This window comes from Phyllostomus hastatus, unplaced genomic scaffold, assembly GCF_019186645.2.
Source record: "Phyllostomus hastatus isolate PE091 unplaced genomic scaffold, TTU_PhHast_1.1 phas_scaffold_28, whole genome shotgun sequence".
NCBI lineage: Eukaryota > Metazoa > Chordata > Mammalia > Chiroptera > Phyllostomidae > Phyllostomus > Phyllostomus hastatus.
The window spans coordinates 8,330,471-8,349,147 of record NW_025334022.1 but is presented as its reverse complement, the minus strand read 5'-3'; the positions used below and the strand labels follow the sequence as shown (position 1 = coordinate 8,349,147).

Below are 18,677 nucleotides of genomic sequence, written 5' to 3'. Positions count from 1 at the left end.
GTCTCAATGTATTGATTTCAATAGGAAATAGACTTCTGGCTGGAAGATTGTCATTTGTAGTCCAATTGTCATGAGATTTGAAGAGACTGAACTCTTACCCGGAGGGGATCTTCCTCACTAAATTTCAGTGCAATGGGATCAGGGTCCCAGTTTTACACACAGCTGTTAATTTTGCTGCATTTTGGCACAGCATTAAGAGTGTTGAAGAACCTGCTCTGTACCTTGCCTCCTGCTCTTCCTCCTCCCTCAAATCTGTTGAGCATAGGGAGTGAGCACCTTGTTAGACAAAAAAACAAAAACAAAAAAATGCTACTTTTGTGCTTCTCTAATGATGGGGTGAGTTCTCCCCTTGTAAATGAAATCAGCATGTGCGTGCAACCTTGATAACTCACTTTGACCAAGAGAATGAAACAATGCAAACAGTCTGTCACTTCAGATTCAAATTGAGCAGAATAAGAACAAAACCAGAAGCATTTCAATAGTTGACTAAAAGGCAGATTTGTCTTGAAAATTAATGACAGCTTCCTTTGATTTACTGGGAGATTTTACATCTATTATCTCATTTAATGCTTCCAATAACTCTAGAAGGTAGGTTCTGCCATAATTATCATCCCACAGTTAAGGCTCAGAAAGGTTAAGTGACCTTCCTTAGGCCACACCTCAAACAAGAAGCAGATTCCAAAAGCTATGCACTTAATCACTATGCTAAACTAGACAGTATCTCACTGGTTACCCAGGAGCCCTCACACGTGCATTTGTCCAGTGACACAGTCCTTCCCAATACTCTCCCCTCTTCACTACTGTTACAGAACAGACCAAGGGGGGCCTGGGACAATATACTATTATTGAAAGAAGGCCCCGGGTCCGTTATGTCCGCCGCCAGAGGAAAGACATCTCTCAATGCCAGAGATTCGTGAAAAGGAAAGGAAATGTTTATTTAATGCTATACACACTTCAAGTAGTGACCTAATGTCTTCATCAAAAATCCTAAAGTCCCTTAAAACACCCACAAACAGACACAGTCCTTCCTTCCTTCCCCCTTTGCCCAGTCCAGAGTACCGTATCTCAGGGAAGGAAAACGAAGTCCATGGCTCAGATGGTCCTCTGGTTCTTAGTTAGTCCTCCATCTCGACTGGGAGACCTCCCTGGGTTCCCGGCACCCTCCGCTGAGTTGCCAGGATCTCTGCTAAAACCAGGTGGTGGTTCCCCCTTCTAAAGCTGTGGGGGTCCCCACTCTGGCACAGGCACGTGGTCCTCCCAGGGCCACGGGAGTCTCCACTCTGTCAAGGCCGCGTGGTTCTCCCTCTCTGGGATGCGGGAGTCTCCACTCTGCTAAAGACGCATGGTTCTCTCCTCTCAGGGCTGCGGGAAGGGGAGAGTCCCCACTCTGCTAAAGCTGCGTGGTTCTCTCTCCTAGGGCTGCGGGAGTCTCCACTCCGTCAAAGCCGCGTGGTTCTCTCTCTCTGGGATGCGGGAGTCTCCACTCTGCTAAAGCTGCGTGGCTCGCTCTCCTAAAGCAGCACGGTTCTCCCTCAGTGGCTGAGGTCCTCCCTATTCTGCTAAAGCCGCATGGTTCTCCCTCTCAAGGCTGCACATGGTTCACCTCCTCAGCGCTGTGCATGGCTCTCCTTCTCAGGGCTGCACATGGTTCTCCACTCTGTTAAAGACGCATAGTTCTCTCTCCTAAAGCAGCACGGTTCTCTCTGGGATGCAGGAGTCTCCACTCCGTCAAAGCCGCGTGGTTCTCTCTCTCAGGGCTGCGGGAAGGGGAGAGTCCCCACTCTGCCAAAGCCGCGTGGTTCTCTTTCTCAGGGCTGTGGGAAGGGGAGAGTCCCCACTCTGCCAAAGCCACGTGGTTCTCTTTTTCAATGGCCGCTAAGTCTGGGTTTTAAATCCCCGCGGCCAATCTTCCTCTGCAGCCTCATTTCCGACTCCTCCCACACTCGGCTTCACTTGCCAGAATTCATATCCCTCCAGCTTTACTGGGCTGCCATCTTGAGTCTGGGCAGGCGTGGCCCCATATCCTGGAGCCAATCTTCTCCGAGCTCCCACGCAGGCGCTGTAGCTTGGGGGATCTGTCCCCAGTCACGTGTTGGTGGGGAAGTTACTTCCATTCCCCTGGCTCAGAGATGATCACAGCTATTTAACATATCCATACAACCAGCCAAAGGCTATAGATATGTTAAATGACCATGCCAGAGGGTAGCTGCAAGGCTGTTGCTATGCAAAACAGCTCTCAATGGCCCTGCTCCATTTGTCCCTTCCCCCCAACCCACACCCTGGGTTGGGGGATGGAGACATCTTAAAATCTCCTGGACACCTTAAGTTCTGGACCCCATTTCAAATGCCCATTTGGGGTCCCCCCTCTTGGCTGCACCCTGTAACACTACCCCTTCTTTACTTTTGTTTACCGCACAGCAGATTGACTGGAATCTGGGCATATACTTCTAGTTAGCCATGCAAGCAGCAGAAGATGGCTAATCAGATTCATAAAATGCATCTGTTTTAGTTATTAACCCATTGAGTTTTATTGTAAGAACTTACACAAACTATGTTGTTGGTACTTTGTTATTAATATTAATAAGGAACAAAATGGATAAGGGTCAGGGGACCCTGGAGGGGATCTTCCCACCAGAGATACCACCCCCAGGGAAACCAGCCAGGGACTATCTGGCTGCAAATAGCATTATTCACACTGGATAGCTCGTTCACAGCTCCCTCTCTAATCCCTGGAGACAAGAGTCTGACTCTTCTCTGCTTCTCTTTACCTCTGTCTTTTGGAAGGTTTAGGAATCAAGTGTAAGTCACTTCCCTGGCTAGAATTTTCTTCCTCTTCTTCTTTCTCCTCTTCCTTTTTCTTTTCCTTCTTCTCCTCCCCCTCCCTCTCCTTCTTTGTACTAGCTCAGGGTGTCTGCAGCCCCATGTGTGATTCCATGTATGTCCGTGTGTGTGTGTGTGTGTGTGTGTGTGTGTGTGTGTGTGTGTGTGTGTGTTTTGCTCCTCAGAGCATCTTCTTATGTTCAGGTCTGCTTAGGCATTTGCCAAAAATGCTCTGTTTGTCTTCCTGCATGTCTTTATTTTCATTCACCATTCACTTTAAACTATTCCATCCCCTTGTTTTCCCACCTAGACTCTCCCATCCAGGTGCAGAGAATTTTGATCCTTTTCTTCATATTAGGTAATACCAGGAAAGAAGAAAAGAGTGTGACAAATGGACAGAGGGCTAAATACACTAGTCAACTGCTCTAGTGCTGATCCCAACTGTGGGGAGCCAAAGAGCCCTGAACCCAGAGCTCTGTATCCTGGAAATTCCATGCAGTATACAAGCCCATCCTCTTGTCCAAAATTGCCCTTCAGTAGCCCTCTGGCCTCCTCTACCCAAATGTTTAAATAGAACTGGAGGTTAGGAAAAGATTCCAGATAAGTCACTTTTCTCCAACAACTTCCCTTCCTGAGTCCAGGCACACAGGGAAAATGATGAGGGCTCATCTTTACCTTGGAACTGCTGAAGCCAAATGTACCAATGTTAGCTATCTCTCTGAGGCTCCTCTGACACATGCATTTTGTCTCTTCGATTCCGCCCCTTCCTTCTGCTTTTTTCTTTCCTGGCCCCAACTTTTCCCTCCCAGAGCCATTGTTCAGCTTCCCAGTTTCTCTGGGTCCCCACTGAGGCTGCCCTTTGGAGAGAAGGAGAAAGGCCTTTTTTCTTGGTCCCTAAACTCCTCCAAAGGGGTCTTGAGCCAGCTGGGACACGAAGAGCCTTTCTTGAATTTAGGCTGCCACATGTTTAGTATTCAAGGCATGTCTCCAAAAAAAATGTCCTGCGATCATTCATTAGACACTGTGCTGTGTGCTTAGCTACTCTCTTTTGGGGTGTGCGTGTGTGTGTGTGTGTGTGTGTGTGTGTGTGTGCGCGCGCGCGCGCCCTCCCTCCTGCTGGTGAAAACATACACACACAAACACACACACACAAACACACATTTTAACCTCCTTCCCTTCCCACCAAACCAAGTGCATGCTCTAAGCGAATCTCCGCCAGCTGGCGGATGTTCCTTTCTTGAGGTTGGCTCGCTCCCTGCCTGGGCCTGGGCTCAAAACAGCCCGCACTCCAGGGCTGGCGAGAAGCGCTGTGAGCTGGAGCCTGAGTCCAAGCCAAAACTCAAGGTGCGTGTGGATATTGGCGGTGGTGACCAGAAGAGGAGCAGCAGGGTGGGCAACCCCAGCAGAAGGCCAACACAGGAACCAACGGGAGCCCAGGGAGGCAAGGTCAGGGGATGGAGTCCCTAGGCTAGCGTAGGTGATTGCCACTTCTCCGCAATTCACTGACCCCGCCCTTCCCTAGTTCACTTTGGAAATTGGTTTGCCCCCCTAGCTGCTGGCAGTTCCCGAAGGAGCCCATCCGGAACGGTCAGGTTCAAGAAGTGAGGCAGTGCTGGGCTGGGCGGCTGGGTTGTGTATTGGGAAATTTTTTCCCCAATTGTTAAATGTGTGCTTATTTTTAGCTGTTACCCTAGCCGGGAGCTGTGCCTTTAAGTCGCGTTCCTACTCGGGGAAACCGACAGTAGCACTGGAGGTTCGGGAGGCCCCAGATCGGCCCCTCATTCTGCACTCCCCCTCCCCTTCCCCCCTCTCTCCGCCCCTTCTCCCCTCCCCTCCTCCGCCGTCCGGCAGCCTCTCCGCCTTCCGTCACCTCGCCGCCTGCCGCACTTCAGGAGCGAGAGAGCACGAGCGAGCCGCGGCGATGGTGCCGCCCGCGGCGCTGCCATGGAGCCCGCCGGAGGACAACGCGCGAGCCACTTCCCGCCTGCCTGCAGTCTGCCGCCTGCGCCAGCTCCCCGCTTCTCAGGGTAGCTACTGCCGCCGGGCCAACCTCTGCCCACCTCGCTGCCCGGCGCCACTGAGCTACACTCCCGAGCTGAGCTCAGGGACCCCGGCGCCCTAGTCCTGCCGCCGCCGCCGCCGCGCCGCCGAAGAGGAGGAGGAGGAGGAAGGGGAGGTGTAGGAGGAAGGGGAGGTGTAGGAGGAAGGTAAGAAGCAGGTTCTCTTTGGGGAGGGGGCGCGCCCGCAGTCTCAGCTCCGCCAGGGGTGGGTCTCCGCTGACGCGTGCCGCCCCAGCCGATTCGGGGGCGACCGGAGCCTAGGCGCCCCCGGGAACTGGGGCGAAGGCAGGGGGTGCCTAGCGTCGGGCAGCCGGTAGTTTGGGCAGGGGAAAGCATTGGCAGGGTGCATGCCGGCGCCCCAGAAAGTCTCGGGCTTGGCGGGCTAGCCTTGGCCGCTGGGGTTGCAGGATAAGGCGAGTGCCGGGAGTGCAGCGCGTTTATTATGGAGCCTTTGTGTGCGCGTAGGGGCCGTGGGCACAGTTGGGAGAGCTGAGGAGACGCGGGGCCTGACTGATTGGAGGTGGCCAGTCAGCCAGGGTGCCCGGAGACGCCTAGTACCAGGGCTGCCAAAAACAGCTGTCTAAAGCATGGCGTGTTTCCTGGGGCCATGTTCACACGCGGAGGACACGAACGCATATACACGCACACAGCCACACCATATACCCGGCGTTGAGCTACACAGTCACCTCCATCCAGATACGAAACACAGACACACACACATACATACAGATACGCCTGCCCCCTTCCTCTAAGATACTAATAAAGCAGTCGCCCAAACACATACAGCTACACTCACCCCTTCCCCAGCGTAGCTAAAATATGCACACACACACACACACACACTCTCTCTCTCTCTCTCTCTCTCTCTCTCTCTCTCTCTCTCTCTCTCTCCTACTCCCCAGCCTGGTGCTTTGGAGCTTAGAGAGTGTGTATATAAGTGTGTGTGTTTTCTCAGAATGTCCCTGAGAACTACATGGCAATTGCATATTACTGCAGAACCTGCTGCCCCGCCACGCAAACCCACAGCCACAACCTAAGCTACAGGGGACACCTCCACCAGGGACCTTAGGAACTCCATTTTGGCAAAAAAGCATCCCCAACTCTTGTAGTCGTTCCTCTTCACACCCCAGTTTCTAGGCCTCCCCCGTTACCCTCCCCCCCCCACACACACTGAAACCACAGGAGGGGCAAGTGCTTGACATCTTCCTCCAGAAGCAGGTTGGCAACCACACCCTTGCAGCTGCTACCAAAACGTTCTTGATCATTGTGTACGCTGAATTCTGCCAGACATGCCCCCTCCCTTTGGCATCCTTGTTGGGCTGCAGAGCCCTGGGGATGGTCTCAGTATCCTGCAGCTCTTGCAGAAGGCGGGGCAGTCTCTGGACTCCTGTCCATTGGAAAAATTGCTGTAAGACCAAGGCTCCCTTGGGGGCGCACTTCTCTGGACGGAGGGTGGGGGACACTGCTGACTCAGAGAAGCTTTGATTGAGTTTTCCTCGCTGGAAGCCTGGGATAAAAGACGCACATTTTGGCCTGGAGGGCCCGGGTGGTGTGGCAATTTAGACACCTGAGCCTTCACCCCTCCCCTTCTCTGCTTGTCAGGCTCACTGCCAGAGATGCCAGGGAATCCAGTTCCCTCTTCCTGGGAGCTGAGAGGCTTCCCAGGAAGCCTTTGCTATTTTCACTGAGCAAAAGGCTCTCAACTCTACCCGGGAGACCTCAACAAGACTTGGTCATGCACTAGTGGACACACTGACTTTTACCCAATTTTGTGGCTGTTTTTTTTTTTTTTTTTTTTTTGGTAATGTGTAGAGAAATAATTCAGCCTCAACTGTTTGGCATGAAGGTACCCCTGAGGTGAAAAATACCTAATGTGCATGTGGAGGGGGAAGTAGGATTTTCAGGAAGGGGATCTAGTGGGCTTGACTGATTTTAAGTAGAAACCCGGAGTCAGACTGTAGCCCTTGGTAAAGTCTTGATGGAGATGGCTTAACTTGTCACTGTAACTTGTCAAAGCCCCTTCCCTGCATCCCTCCATAGGTTGCTCCAGGCGCCTCTGGGTCCCCTCTACCACCTCCTTAGACCATTTAGGGAGGGCTGCCCTCCCTACTCTGTTACTTCTGATGACAGAATTCCTGCTGGGCCAAAATGTTAATAGCCAATTAATTGTCTACTGCCTTCACCTCTCAGGTAATATTTGCATTTTTAAAGGTGAAGGAATGGCTCTGTTGATGGGACTTTCCAGCACCTGTAGCCCCACCCTGGCAGGAACCTTTGTGGCATTGTCTACTGGCTATGTGTGCCCTGAGTTAGGCATGATGTGTGTAGGAGTGAGGATGTAGGAAGGTGGGATGTAACTATGGAGGGATTTGAGGCCCACAGAAAGATTTAAATTGAGTGAGGCAGTTGGGAATCACTGTAAGATTCTGAGAAGGGAAGGGATATGATCCAAGCAGGAGAAAAACACTTTTGTTATGTTTTGAGAGACCCTTCTCTCGCACAGCCACCCACTACAATTGCCTTGCAGGTGTGGGCTAATGGCACCCAGAAAGAGAGGGCTGGCCAGGATAGGGTGGTGGGAGCTTCGAGCTCCTGGCACATCTTCCATAACTAGACTGGTGGGACTAGGTCCTGAAGCCAGCAAGTGCCCCCATAAACACAAGCTAGTGATGCTGTTGGTATTGTGGTTTTGGACTATGAAACGGAGCTTCTGCCTTTCTGAATGAAGGGGCTAGGGACTCCCAGGAGGCTGCAGGCCCCATTTCAAATGAGCTAGGGACCTCTCCCTCCAGTGAGTGGTGCCGTCCCAGGGTCTTGGGAAGTGAGCTGTGTGGCCTGGTTTGGGGATCTTGCCACTAACTGGGTCCTTTGGGAGAAATAGTTAAAAAAGTGCATCAGGAGAGCCCTGGGATTGCAGATAACAATGGCAAGCTGGACAAGGCAAAGGAGTAGGGTGGGGGTAAGGCAGCTACAATCCTTGGGTATGGGGTTAAGTATAAGGGGGATTCAGCATGGTATAGGTAGAAGAGAGACATTGGTCTGGCACTGCCTGACTACAGTAGTCCATACTTCAGCCCTTGGAGGAAGCATGGATAGATACAAAACAATAGAAGTGCTCTATACCCACCCACCCCTGCTCTGCACAAATGATTGGGCTCTATGAGCCAGCACAAGACAAGCACTCTGAGAGGGCAGCACCAAGGCAATAGAAGAAGGATCCTATTCTTTGGAGCCTCTAGGCTAGTTGAAACCATAAAGGCACACAGACACAAATTGCACACATCCACATACAAATTACACAGAGTACCTAAACACACACATACACACATATACATACACATTTAGAGCAAATTGTAGGAAGTGATGCTTATGAAGACAATTTTGACTTTTAGGGCTTATGCCTTCACAGAGACATGAGCAAACACTCATTCCTAGCAAATACTCCTAGGGCTGGAAAATCCCCATCTATTCTGCATGAAGACCCTTAGTTGGGACAGATCCCTGGGAGCAAGGCATACTTAAGTTAGCTTCAGCTATGGGCTAGCCTTAAAGCTATTAGCATTCCAGCAGAAAACTCTGTTCTGGCTCTTCTCTCAAACACTTGTTTTCCTTCTTACCATAAATTCAAAAAGAAAAACATTATTTTGCATGAGCAGCAGCCAAAACAAAAGACTCTCAAAATGGGCTGGATCTTGCAGCTCTGCTGAGAAATCTGAGGGCTAGGGGCCAGGAGGAGGGAAGGGAGCAAGCAGAGAGAAGCACACCATCTTCCCTTCTTTCCAGTCCCTACTCAGCCGAGCTGGTAAGGAGAGGGCAGGGATCTTGGGATTTTGTATGATTTCTTACCCACAACAGGCAGTATCTCTTTTTCTGAGGGCACCATCCTTCAGTGGAATGTGAACAGCCCTTTGGCACACTAGTGCCTACTCCCCTGGGCAATCAGAAAATGAGTTGGGAAATCAGTGATCTGTGTGTGTCTATGTGTATGGGTGCAGGAGGAGGAGAGAGTGAGTGAGAGAGATTCGGCCTGTTTTATGTAGGAGCCAGTGTGCCTGTTTGTGTTGATATACATGAGCAGGTTCCTTTGTATGCATGCCATAGCATGTCCTTTTAGAGCCTCAGCTTCACTTTGGCATTAGCCACACTGCTAGCCATCCCTAGCTTGTTGAAAAACTCTCTGCCTGGTTGTACTGTCTGGGTCCCCTTACACCCTAGTGACCTCTCCTTTTTGCTCCGTTTTGTTAGTTCTACTTCCTATCCCTCAAATCTGGGTGTTATCTGACTCCTCTTGCTTTTCACTTCCTCTGTTGACAAGGACATAAAGCCTTGGCTTCCCCCTCATACTCCTCTACTGGCCATTCCCACTTCCTCAGCCCAAAGTTAACCCCACTCCTATATTTCAGTCCTATATTTCCAGCTACTTGCTGAACATTTCCCCTTGAGCAGTTTGCCATCATGTCAGACTCAGCATTCACAAATTCATCTCATTATCTCTTGAAGATGACTTGCTCATCTGACCTTTTATGCAAGCCTTCTAGTCTCCCAGACTAGAAACCTCAGAACCATCTCGGACTCTCTCCTGGCCCACCCCACCCCCTGCTACCACTTCATGTCTACACTATACTAGTTTCCTTCTTTACAGTCCACAATATACACACCTGCAAGATTAATACTCCTAAATATCCTTTATTCATGCCACTTCTGATGAACATATTTGAGGGGTGATATCTAATTACCTATGGAATAAATTTTAGCCTCCTTAACCTGAGCATTCGAGGCTTTCCTTTAGTGAGCTTAACACTATGTATTCTTCCAACTTCATTTCCTACTCTTTGTCCACATAATGGATTCTCAAATTTTAATGTGTCTCAAAACCACTTGAGGGAACTTGTTACATGTAGATTCATGGGTCCCACCACCTGAGCTGATTCTGTAGGTCTGAGAGCTGGAGTCAAGGAACATGCATTTTATAAAGTTCCCTAAGTAATGCTGATGTACTTGATATACTTGAGAAACACAGCCCTACATGGACCCTCTATGCCAGCCAAATTTCTTTCCTCAGGGTGTCCTAAACATGTCTTTTGCACATTTGTTGCATCTGTCCATGGCATTCCACTCACTAGGAATGCCCTGTCTTCTCTTGCTAAGCTCCTCCTCCATCTGGTAACACTATGTCTGTTCTTCAACTCTACATTTAAATTCACCTCTTCTGTTAAGGCTTCTCTGATAATTCTAGACTGAAATGATATCTCTCCATCCTCTGAACTCCTCCTGCACTTATTTTCTCCAAAGTACATTTGGCAAGTACATTGCTGATTCACCCCATTATTATTACTTGAATCATTAATTTTTTAAAGATTTTATTTATTTATTTTTAGAGAGGGGAAGGAAGGGAGGAAGAAAGGGAGAGAAACATCAGTGTGTGGTTGCTTCTTATGCACTCCCTACTGGGGACCTGGCCTGCAACCCAGGCATATGCCCTATACTGGGAATGGAACTGGCGACCCTTTGGTTCACAGGCCAGCACTCAATCCGCTGAGCCACACCAGCCAGGTCTCAGTCATTAATTCTTTACATGCAAATACAGCTTCTCATATGTGTATGCCTTATCTACATAAGTTCAACGAAGGAAAAGTCATGGTGTTTTTCATCTCCCTTTTATTCCCATAGCACACAATGCCTTACACATAGTAGATGTTCAATAAGCATTTATTGGGTTGGATTGAATACTTATTGGTTCATGTTAGAGAAGGATTCTATCACTTCTGTCCCTGCATAGCAGTTCAATAAATATTTATTGAGTACCTATTATGTGCAAAGTGCTGTACTAGTTTCTGGGGAGGATATAAACATGAAGGAGGCCCCTTATTTCATCTCTGTCATCTTTGCATTTATAGTGCTTAATACATATTAGAGGTTATTAATCAATAGTTGTTTAGTAAACAAGTTTATTAATGAGTAACTGAAGGAATGAAGTTCAGACAGGAATCCCTTGAGCAAGGATTTAGGACAGCTGTGTCATGGAGAAATGGAGATAGGAATGCACGATAAAGCAGGAAGGTAGACTGGGGTATAGCATATAACTTTTGTTTTTGTTCTTAATTATGAACATCTTTCCAAAAACAGAGAAAATAATGTAGTAATGCCATATAGTAACCCATTATCCACAGTAAGTAATTATAAGGGCTTTGTCATATTTGCTTTATTTATTCTTTTTTTCTTTGCTGAAGTATTTTAAAATAAATGTTAAGCATCAGTCATGCAATCTCAGCCCTGATACTTCTCTACACATCTTTTAAAAAACATGATGTACAGTTGGCTTACCAAAATCAAGATCCGAAAAAGCTCCATGCATTTGGCCATTATGTCTCTTAAGGTCCTTTCAACAGTACTTTCTCTTTGATTTGTTAGAAAAGTCAGATTACTTGTGTGCACTTTCCCACATTCTGGTTTTTCTGCTTCCCTTGTCATTTAGCTTGTTCCATTATCTCTTGTATCTCTTGTAAATGAAAGTTAGCTTTGGTCTTGATTAGATTCAGGTTGTTTTTTTCTTTTTCCCCACCGTTGGAAAATTGATTAAAATGGGGCCATTCTGGAGGTATGAAAACCATCTAGGAGGCTGGATGGGGATAGAAAGGAGATGGATGGAGGGATTTTGGAGATAGAAGAAACCTGATTTATATATCAGTTGGATGAGTGGGATGAGGAAGGAAGAAGAGTCAAAGACAAGTTAGAGGCTTTGAGCCTGCAAGATGGGGAGAGTAATAATACCATCATCTGTGAAGGATGTTTTTTTATTTAAGATTTTATTTATTTATTTTAGACAGAAGGGAAAGGAGGGAGAGAGAGAGAAACATCAATGTGTGGTTGCCTCTCACATGCCCCCTACTGGGGACCTGGCCCACAACCCAGGCATGTGTCCTGACTGGGAATCAAACTGGTGACCCTTTGGTTCACAGGCCGATGCACAATCTACTGAGCCACATCAGCTAGGGCTGAAGGATGGGTTTTTAATGAAAGCAGAAGTAATAAGATACCTACTCTGTTTTTCCAGATAACACTATCTTGGCCAGTAAAAAAAAAATGTTATTAGTGGTATAGAAATTTGGGCCCTCCAGAAAATTTTCAAAAAAGAACTCATTATTTTTTTAATAACTGTTCAATAATTAAATATCCTGCCCTAGAGTCTTGAGAGGAGGGATAGTATATACACCAATGGATGGAGAGAAAGTAATGCTTGTATCACCCTTGCAGGTGAGCCAATTATCCCATATCATCATGGATATCAGAGTCACCAGTCTTGGGTAGAAGACTGAAGGATGCCAGAGCTTGGGATTTCTGTAGACCCTGCTGATGAGCATAGCTCAAGATCCCAAGTCCTTCCTTAGGGTCCCCTGAAGTCTCCATCCCACACCCACTTCTCCATCCAATATGGAGCCTGCAGCTTCTTAGGCCCTTGGTGGACCATGGCAACAATGATTCTGCTAAGCTCAAAGATTGTCCAGTAGCCCCTGTATATTCACCAGGCTCTGAGAAAGCCACAAGATTAGTTAGCTCTCTCAATAAGAGCATGCTTTAGGTGAATCAGATTAGGTGAGAACTACTCACAGCTCCATCCTATGTATCCTCATTCATAAAACCTTCTCTCCCTCTACCTTCCCTCAGTTCATCTTTCTTCCTGCTTTCTCTTCTGCTCCTCCCTCCATGCTCTGTCTTTTCCAGAACACATTATTTTCCAAGTTAATCAAACACTGGCCTCTGTAGCCCATTGTGTCTCAGATTGATTACTTAAGCAGCAATATTGATCTCTGGGGAAGCCTTAGGAGGTAGAAGTGTATTGAAAACTAAAGATCCAACAGCTGATAGGCTGACTAGGTCTCTCTTGGCAGCTTCAGCTCCTTAACCACCTTTTAAGAAAGGGGAGTAAACAGACAGAGAAGACCCTCAGAGGACCTTTATTCATCTCATTCTTTCTTAGCTTTGGAGTTAAGGCAAAGGATCAGGAGTCTATTGAGCACTCGTGGATCTAGCCCAATACCAATGTTATGGTGAGAAGGGGAGAGCAAAAGGTCTGTTTTTTAGAAATTCATAACTTAGCAAATAATAATACTTATTCATATGAAGCAACTAAGAATAACAGAAGTTGGGAAACAATTACATACCACATTATATACTCTAAACAGAAAGCACTCTGGGGGTTCAGGGCACAGAGAGTACCAGCAGCATGGGCTAGAATGGAGGGAGAAGGCTTCCCAAAAGACATTTAACTTGAGTTAGATTTTGAATAATGCGTGAGATTGAGATTGTTGACTAGAAAAGAAGCAGGCTTCCAAGGGGGTTGGCATAGTTAATAAAATGGCCAGAAGTGAAGATGGTCATGGAATTATTAAGTGAGAGTGAGAATGAGGTCTGAATAAGGGATAGGGTGGTATGGAGGCACAGTGGGTAAAAATGACTTGCTAGATAAGGAGTACTTTGATTTGAAGGGCTTTTGGTGTCAGGATGAGGGGTTTGGACTTGGGGCCATCCTGCAGGGCTGATGGACAATTAAGGTTAAGTGTTTTAAGATGGTTAGCCATGTGATAGGAAGCAGACTTGATTGGAATAAGGAGGGATTGAGACCAATTTATATAATACTATAGCAATTCAAGTGAGGTAATTAGAGAAGAGGGTCAGATCCAAAAGGCACTTAAGACACTGATCTGACTGATAAACCACCAAGTAGATATTCTTTTTTAAAAAATATTTTTAAGTTTTTATTTGTTTTTAGAGATAGGGGAAGGGAGACAGAGAAGGAAAGAAACATTGATGTGAGAGAGAAACATTGATCTGTTGCCTCTTGTACACGCCCTAACCAGGAACCGAACCTACAACCCAGGCATGTACCCTGACTGGGAATAGAACTGGTGACCTTTCCCTTTGTGTGACAAAGCCCAGCAAACTGAGCCACACTGATCAGGTCAGGGAACATAGGTGCTCTTCAACTGTTTTTGTCTCACCTGCTCCTTCTTTCTTAGCTACAATACTTACACATTCTTTGCCCCTTGCACTCAGGGCCTTCATGTGGCCAAAATTCAATGGCAATAAGATGAAAATGGGTTAATCAATGAACTATTCCAAGTAAAGTGGGTTTGCACAGGGCACTTCAATGTAGTCAATGCCACGACCTGAAAGAGTGAATGATGGGGAATCTGGCTGCAGTATCCAGTTGAGATGACAGCTGAGCTAGGGTTCTGAGTATAGCCTCTCAACACAGAGGCTAGAGGCAAGGACTGTGTGTTTCAAGATTCTGAGACCTGCTAAGAGCAAGGAGACACCTTTCAACTTCCCTGGTAGAATCAGTTTAAAAACTCCTCTCAGCACTTGGGATTGTCCCAGTGGAGGTCACATCTGTGCCAGGGCATGGCAAGAGCTACTACAGCACTTTAATGCCAGCTGGAGCCCTGTTGTTACAGTTGGTATGATAGAAATAAGTGAGAAGTCCACAGGTCAGTGGGAGGGTGATGGGTAAGGCCTCTCCATGCTAATTTGCTTCTCCTCCCAGCTTTCCCCACCCTTCCCAGGCCCCTGAATTTCAACCCCAGGCAGGGGTCTGGGCCTAGTGCCTTATCCCTGGGTTGGAGGGAAATAAAAAACTGCACATGCTAAAGGGATACATGTGAGATTTTAGCTCCTTTCTTCTCACTGGTTCTTTTTGTGGGAGAAAATGATGCATTCTATAAAGATGAATGAGTGGAGCATAAGTCTTCATAGGCTGTGGATTCCTAACCACCAAGGGAGCTCAGCTCTGGGGATAGGACCACCCAAACAGGTCTCTCTTTTCCTGTAATCCAAGCCTACTGGGGAAATAAGAACAGATGGCTAGAGTAGTGGATGAACATGTGCACACCAACAAATACATACACACTGCATAATAGCCTGTCGGCCGGTGATCTCCAGCATTTACTTGCTGAAAATTTCTGTTCTGGTTTTCAATCAGTCTTCTGGTTGCTGGTTTGAGGTAGGGGTGGTAGTTGGAAAGAGGGTCTCTGAGAAGTGGCCAGGTGTCCCAAGTAGAAGGTGCCTATGGAATTAGGGAATTGGAAAGAGGAGTTGCAAGTGGATGACTGGGGTAGTTGTCCTATTTATGACCCTTCATATGGAAAAGCCCATTGAAAGCAGAAAGAAGAAGGCATGGTGGTAACAACTGTCTTAAGAGTCAATCATGTAAGAGTCAAGATCTCTGGAAATCCTACTGCAATCTACGCTCACTTTCTCTCCCAGGTTTTATCTTTCATCTATATATTTTTCCCTTCAGTAATTGTTTTAGCTTCCCATTTCTAACCCATACCCAAGCAAGTCAGTTACAGACGCTTTTTCAGTTGACACAGTGGTAAACTGAAGTACAGATTAATTTTTGATGGCATTTGCTTCTGATCCTATATCAAGATGACCAGAAGTCTGGATCTTGCAGGACTCACTCACAGGGCTGGCGAGGTTGCTGTGTGTTGCACTGCTTCTATTGCCACCACCAGTGAAATCACAGAGAATGCAGATATGATTAACAAAGCATCCGTATTCATCTTGTCATCTATAGTCAAGCTGTAATCTTTCTAATATGTACGGAAATCACCCACTGATGGAGAAAAAGAAGGGGGATTTTTAAACAGATACACCAGCCTGCTGTTGCTACACTGTTTAGAGTCTGTCACTTACAAAGTCCAAATCAGAATTGGCTGCTAGATCTGCTTTGTTCCTTTTTTTTCTTCTTTCCTTTCTAGAGGTTTCCACACTCAGTCTAAATACAGCTTGACCTCTTTTGGAATTCTGGGTGATTGCTGGTAATGATAATGTTTGGCCTTTAACCTGAACTCAAGTTCCATTTCATTATTACTTTAAGGACATTTTCTCTTTGAAGTTTATCATCACTTTAAAAGGTACTGTGTCCTCAGTGAGGCAATAACCATACTTAAGCCTGGAGACATCAGGATTTTTTATTTTTTATTTTTTTTTTAGAGAATGGGGAAGGGTGGGAGAAAGAGAAGGAGAGAAACATCAATGTCAGAGAAACACCGATCAGTATCAGTTGCCTCTCATATACTCCCTGACCAGGGACCGAACCTGCAACCTAGGCATGTGTCCCGACAGGAATCGACCCTTTGATTTGCAGGACAACGCACAACCAACTGAGCCACACCAGTCAGGTCAGTTTACCATCACTTTAAATTTGCTACAATTAAAACCAAGCTCGAGATTTCCTCTCTAACCTTACACTCCTTGCTGATCCATAGTCCCAAGCCCTTTCTTGAATCTGTCTCTATTAGTGAGACATCACTCTTTCAATACCCCACAGACTGAGCCTTGAAATCAGTCAATTATCCGCCATCAGTCAACATCATGTCTTGACAATTCATCTGTCACAAGTGCCTCACAAGTCCATGCTTTCTTGACCATTTTCTCTGCTGCCATCATAGCCCACACCCTCATTAATTTATGCCCAGATTACTGTAGCAGCCTCCTGACTACATGCCGCCTCCTCCTCCCTGCCAAGTTATCTTTCAACACTGCTGCCAAAGGGCTCTCCTTAAAACATCTTTCATCATATCACTTCCCTGCTCAAGAGCCTATAATAGCTCCCTTTTACTTAGGATATCAAGTAGAAACTTTTCTCCCTAGTATGTGAGGCTTACCTTCCATAACAGCTGAGCCTCTCTGAGCTATTTCTTCCTGACCCTCAAGCTCCACTAATTGCCTTATTCTCCCTGCTCTGCTGTATCCCAGTCAGAGCTTGCTCCTCTCTCTGTGTACTCATCTTCCAGCTATTCCCCTAGGCTACATTGGCCACCTTTCCTCTACCTCTGAAAATCCTTCTGTAAGGTCCTCTAACAAGATCAAATCCAGCCTCTGATATGCAGCTTTTCCTGGTCATTCTAGTTCTCATTGGCTGCCCTCCTTTTTTAATTATAATTTCCCCTGATTATGAAAGTAATACTTACACATACTGAAAATCTTTGAGGCTACAGAAAAAAATAGATTAAAAATAAAAGTCACCCACAATCCTCCCTTTTCCAATTTGTAATTCAGACTGTTTTTCCATCGCAATTTAACATTTGATTACACTGTCTCATGATGCCTTGACTTCCTCTGTTTACCTTCCTCCTCAGTGATGGAGTGAGTTCTTTAGGGGCCTCAACAAACACTTATTAGTGGAAGGACGAGAAATGAATTGTGTACCATTCAGTCTGTACCACCCCCTTCTATTGCTGAGGGGAAAGGGTTGCATGCCTAGGTAGCCACAGCTCTGCTATTGCCTCTTGCAGGTGAGAGATGTACCTGAAAAAGAGAGGTTTTATATCAAGAGAGAGCTGAGAGTTCAGGGTTTATAATGCCCTGAGTTCTGCTGCCTCTGATGACACAACTCCCTTGTGTGGGGCTAGTATCCCCCGCCCCTCCTCAGAAAGCCTCTGGCCTTGAAATGAGAGTTTTTATTCATTCTGGTGGCCAGAATGAGCTTTTCCTAATATGTTGGCAAGTTCTTGCAAGAATCACTAATTGACATTTTTTGGTCATCATATAAAATTGAAATCTATGGTCTTTGAAGATCATCTACCAGTTCACTTGCCTTCCTTTTCTTATCTCACTAAGGTATCTCTCATGGATTTCCTATTTAACCTCTTTACTTGAGCCAAGCCAGCCAGTGTGCTATACCCTCAAAAACTAACATTTCTAATGTAAAGGTGCCAAACAGGAGGTTATTTACTACCTACCATCCCCCTACCTCAGCCCCAGGCCTTGCACAACCCAGACCCTCTAACTTGAATACTATCCCTGTTTATCTCCACCACTGAGATTGAACCCCATCAACATATGCTTCCATTGACTTCAGACTCAGTGTGCAACTTTCTCCATCCTTGTGTAATCATTTTGTATTAAAATATCAATATAAACATGCACTTATATTATTATATGAAAGTGTTTCCCAGCTAGTTCCCATTTGGGTTCTGTGAACATTAGGCAAAGTATATACTCTGGAGTTGCCCTTACCATTTACTGGTTTTCATGATTTCAAAGACACAGTTTTAACATTTCTAAAATTGAAATGCTTCTTAATCCATGGTGCATTGTAGTTTAGTTGGCAACATCTTTTTTTTTCTCAAAGAAACCTAAGAAAATGTTACCTCTTACATCTAGAGCCAGTGAAATGGTACTAAGTTACTTAACCTCTCTGAGGCCCAGACCTTTTATGTGCAAAATGCTTAATCAGAGGGGTTATAAAGGATTCAAAGATAATATTTATATATAGCACTTAGCATAGGGCCCTGCATTTTGGTGGAGGCTCAATAAATGTCAGCCATGGTAATTCCCCAAGTTTATAAACTACAAACCCCTAAAAGGCAGGGATATGGTTTTTTTGTTTGTTTGTTTTTTGTTTTTTTTGTTTGTTTGTTTTTTTGTCTTCTAGCAGGTGGTATGATGTGAAGGATGGAAAAAGGTTGCCTTTCCAAGAATAGCTCCTTTACTAAACTGCCAAACAGCTGAAATTTCGACAGTAATCACTCCTTTGAGTTAAAGCATTATCTCCTGAAGACCTTTGTTAAAATGCAAATGTCACTTGGGAAGGTAACACATTAATTCATTAGCATTCATGATCCCATTAGTGTAGATTAGTTTATCAGATTAATTGGTGCCAAGAAAACCCTAAAAGCCCTTGTAAAGGGGCTAGTAAGATCCATGACTTAAGGTGTCAGTAGAGGAGTGAGGGGTCAGGGGTTCCAGAACTTGGGGCCAACTCTCATCTGCTCTTGCATTTGGGGTTTG

General features: G+C 46.2%; 1 protein-coding gene across 3 annotated transcripts in view; it reads left to right on the top strand.

Moving 5' to 3' along the window:
• Positions 1 to 4,709: 4,709 nt before the first annotated feature.
• Positions 4,710 to 18,677, top strand: part of FRMPD3 (FERM and PDZ domain containing 3) — a 160,847-nt gene continuing 146,879 nt past the window's right edge. For all 3 annotated transcript variants that reach the window (XM_045817685.1, XM_045817684.1, XM_045817683.1), the window contains exon 1: positions 4,710 to 4,847. In XM_045817685.1, the coding sequence (XP_045673641.1) occupies positions 4,765 to 4,847 (83 nt within the window). In that variant the 5' untranslated portion in view covers positions 4,710 to 4,764. The remainder of the gene's footprint in view (positions 4,848 to 18,677) is intronic.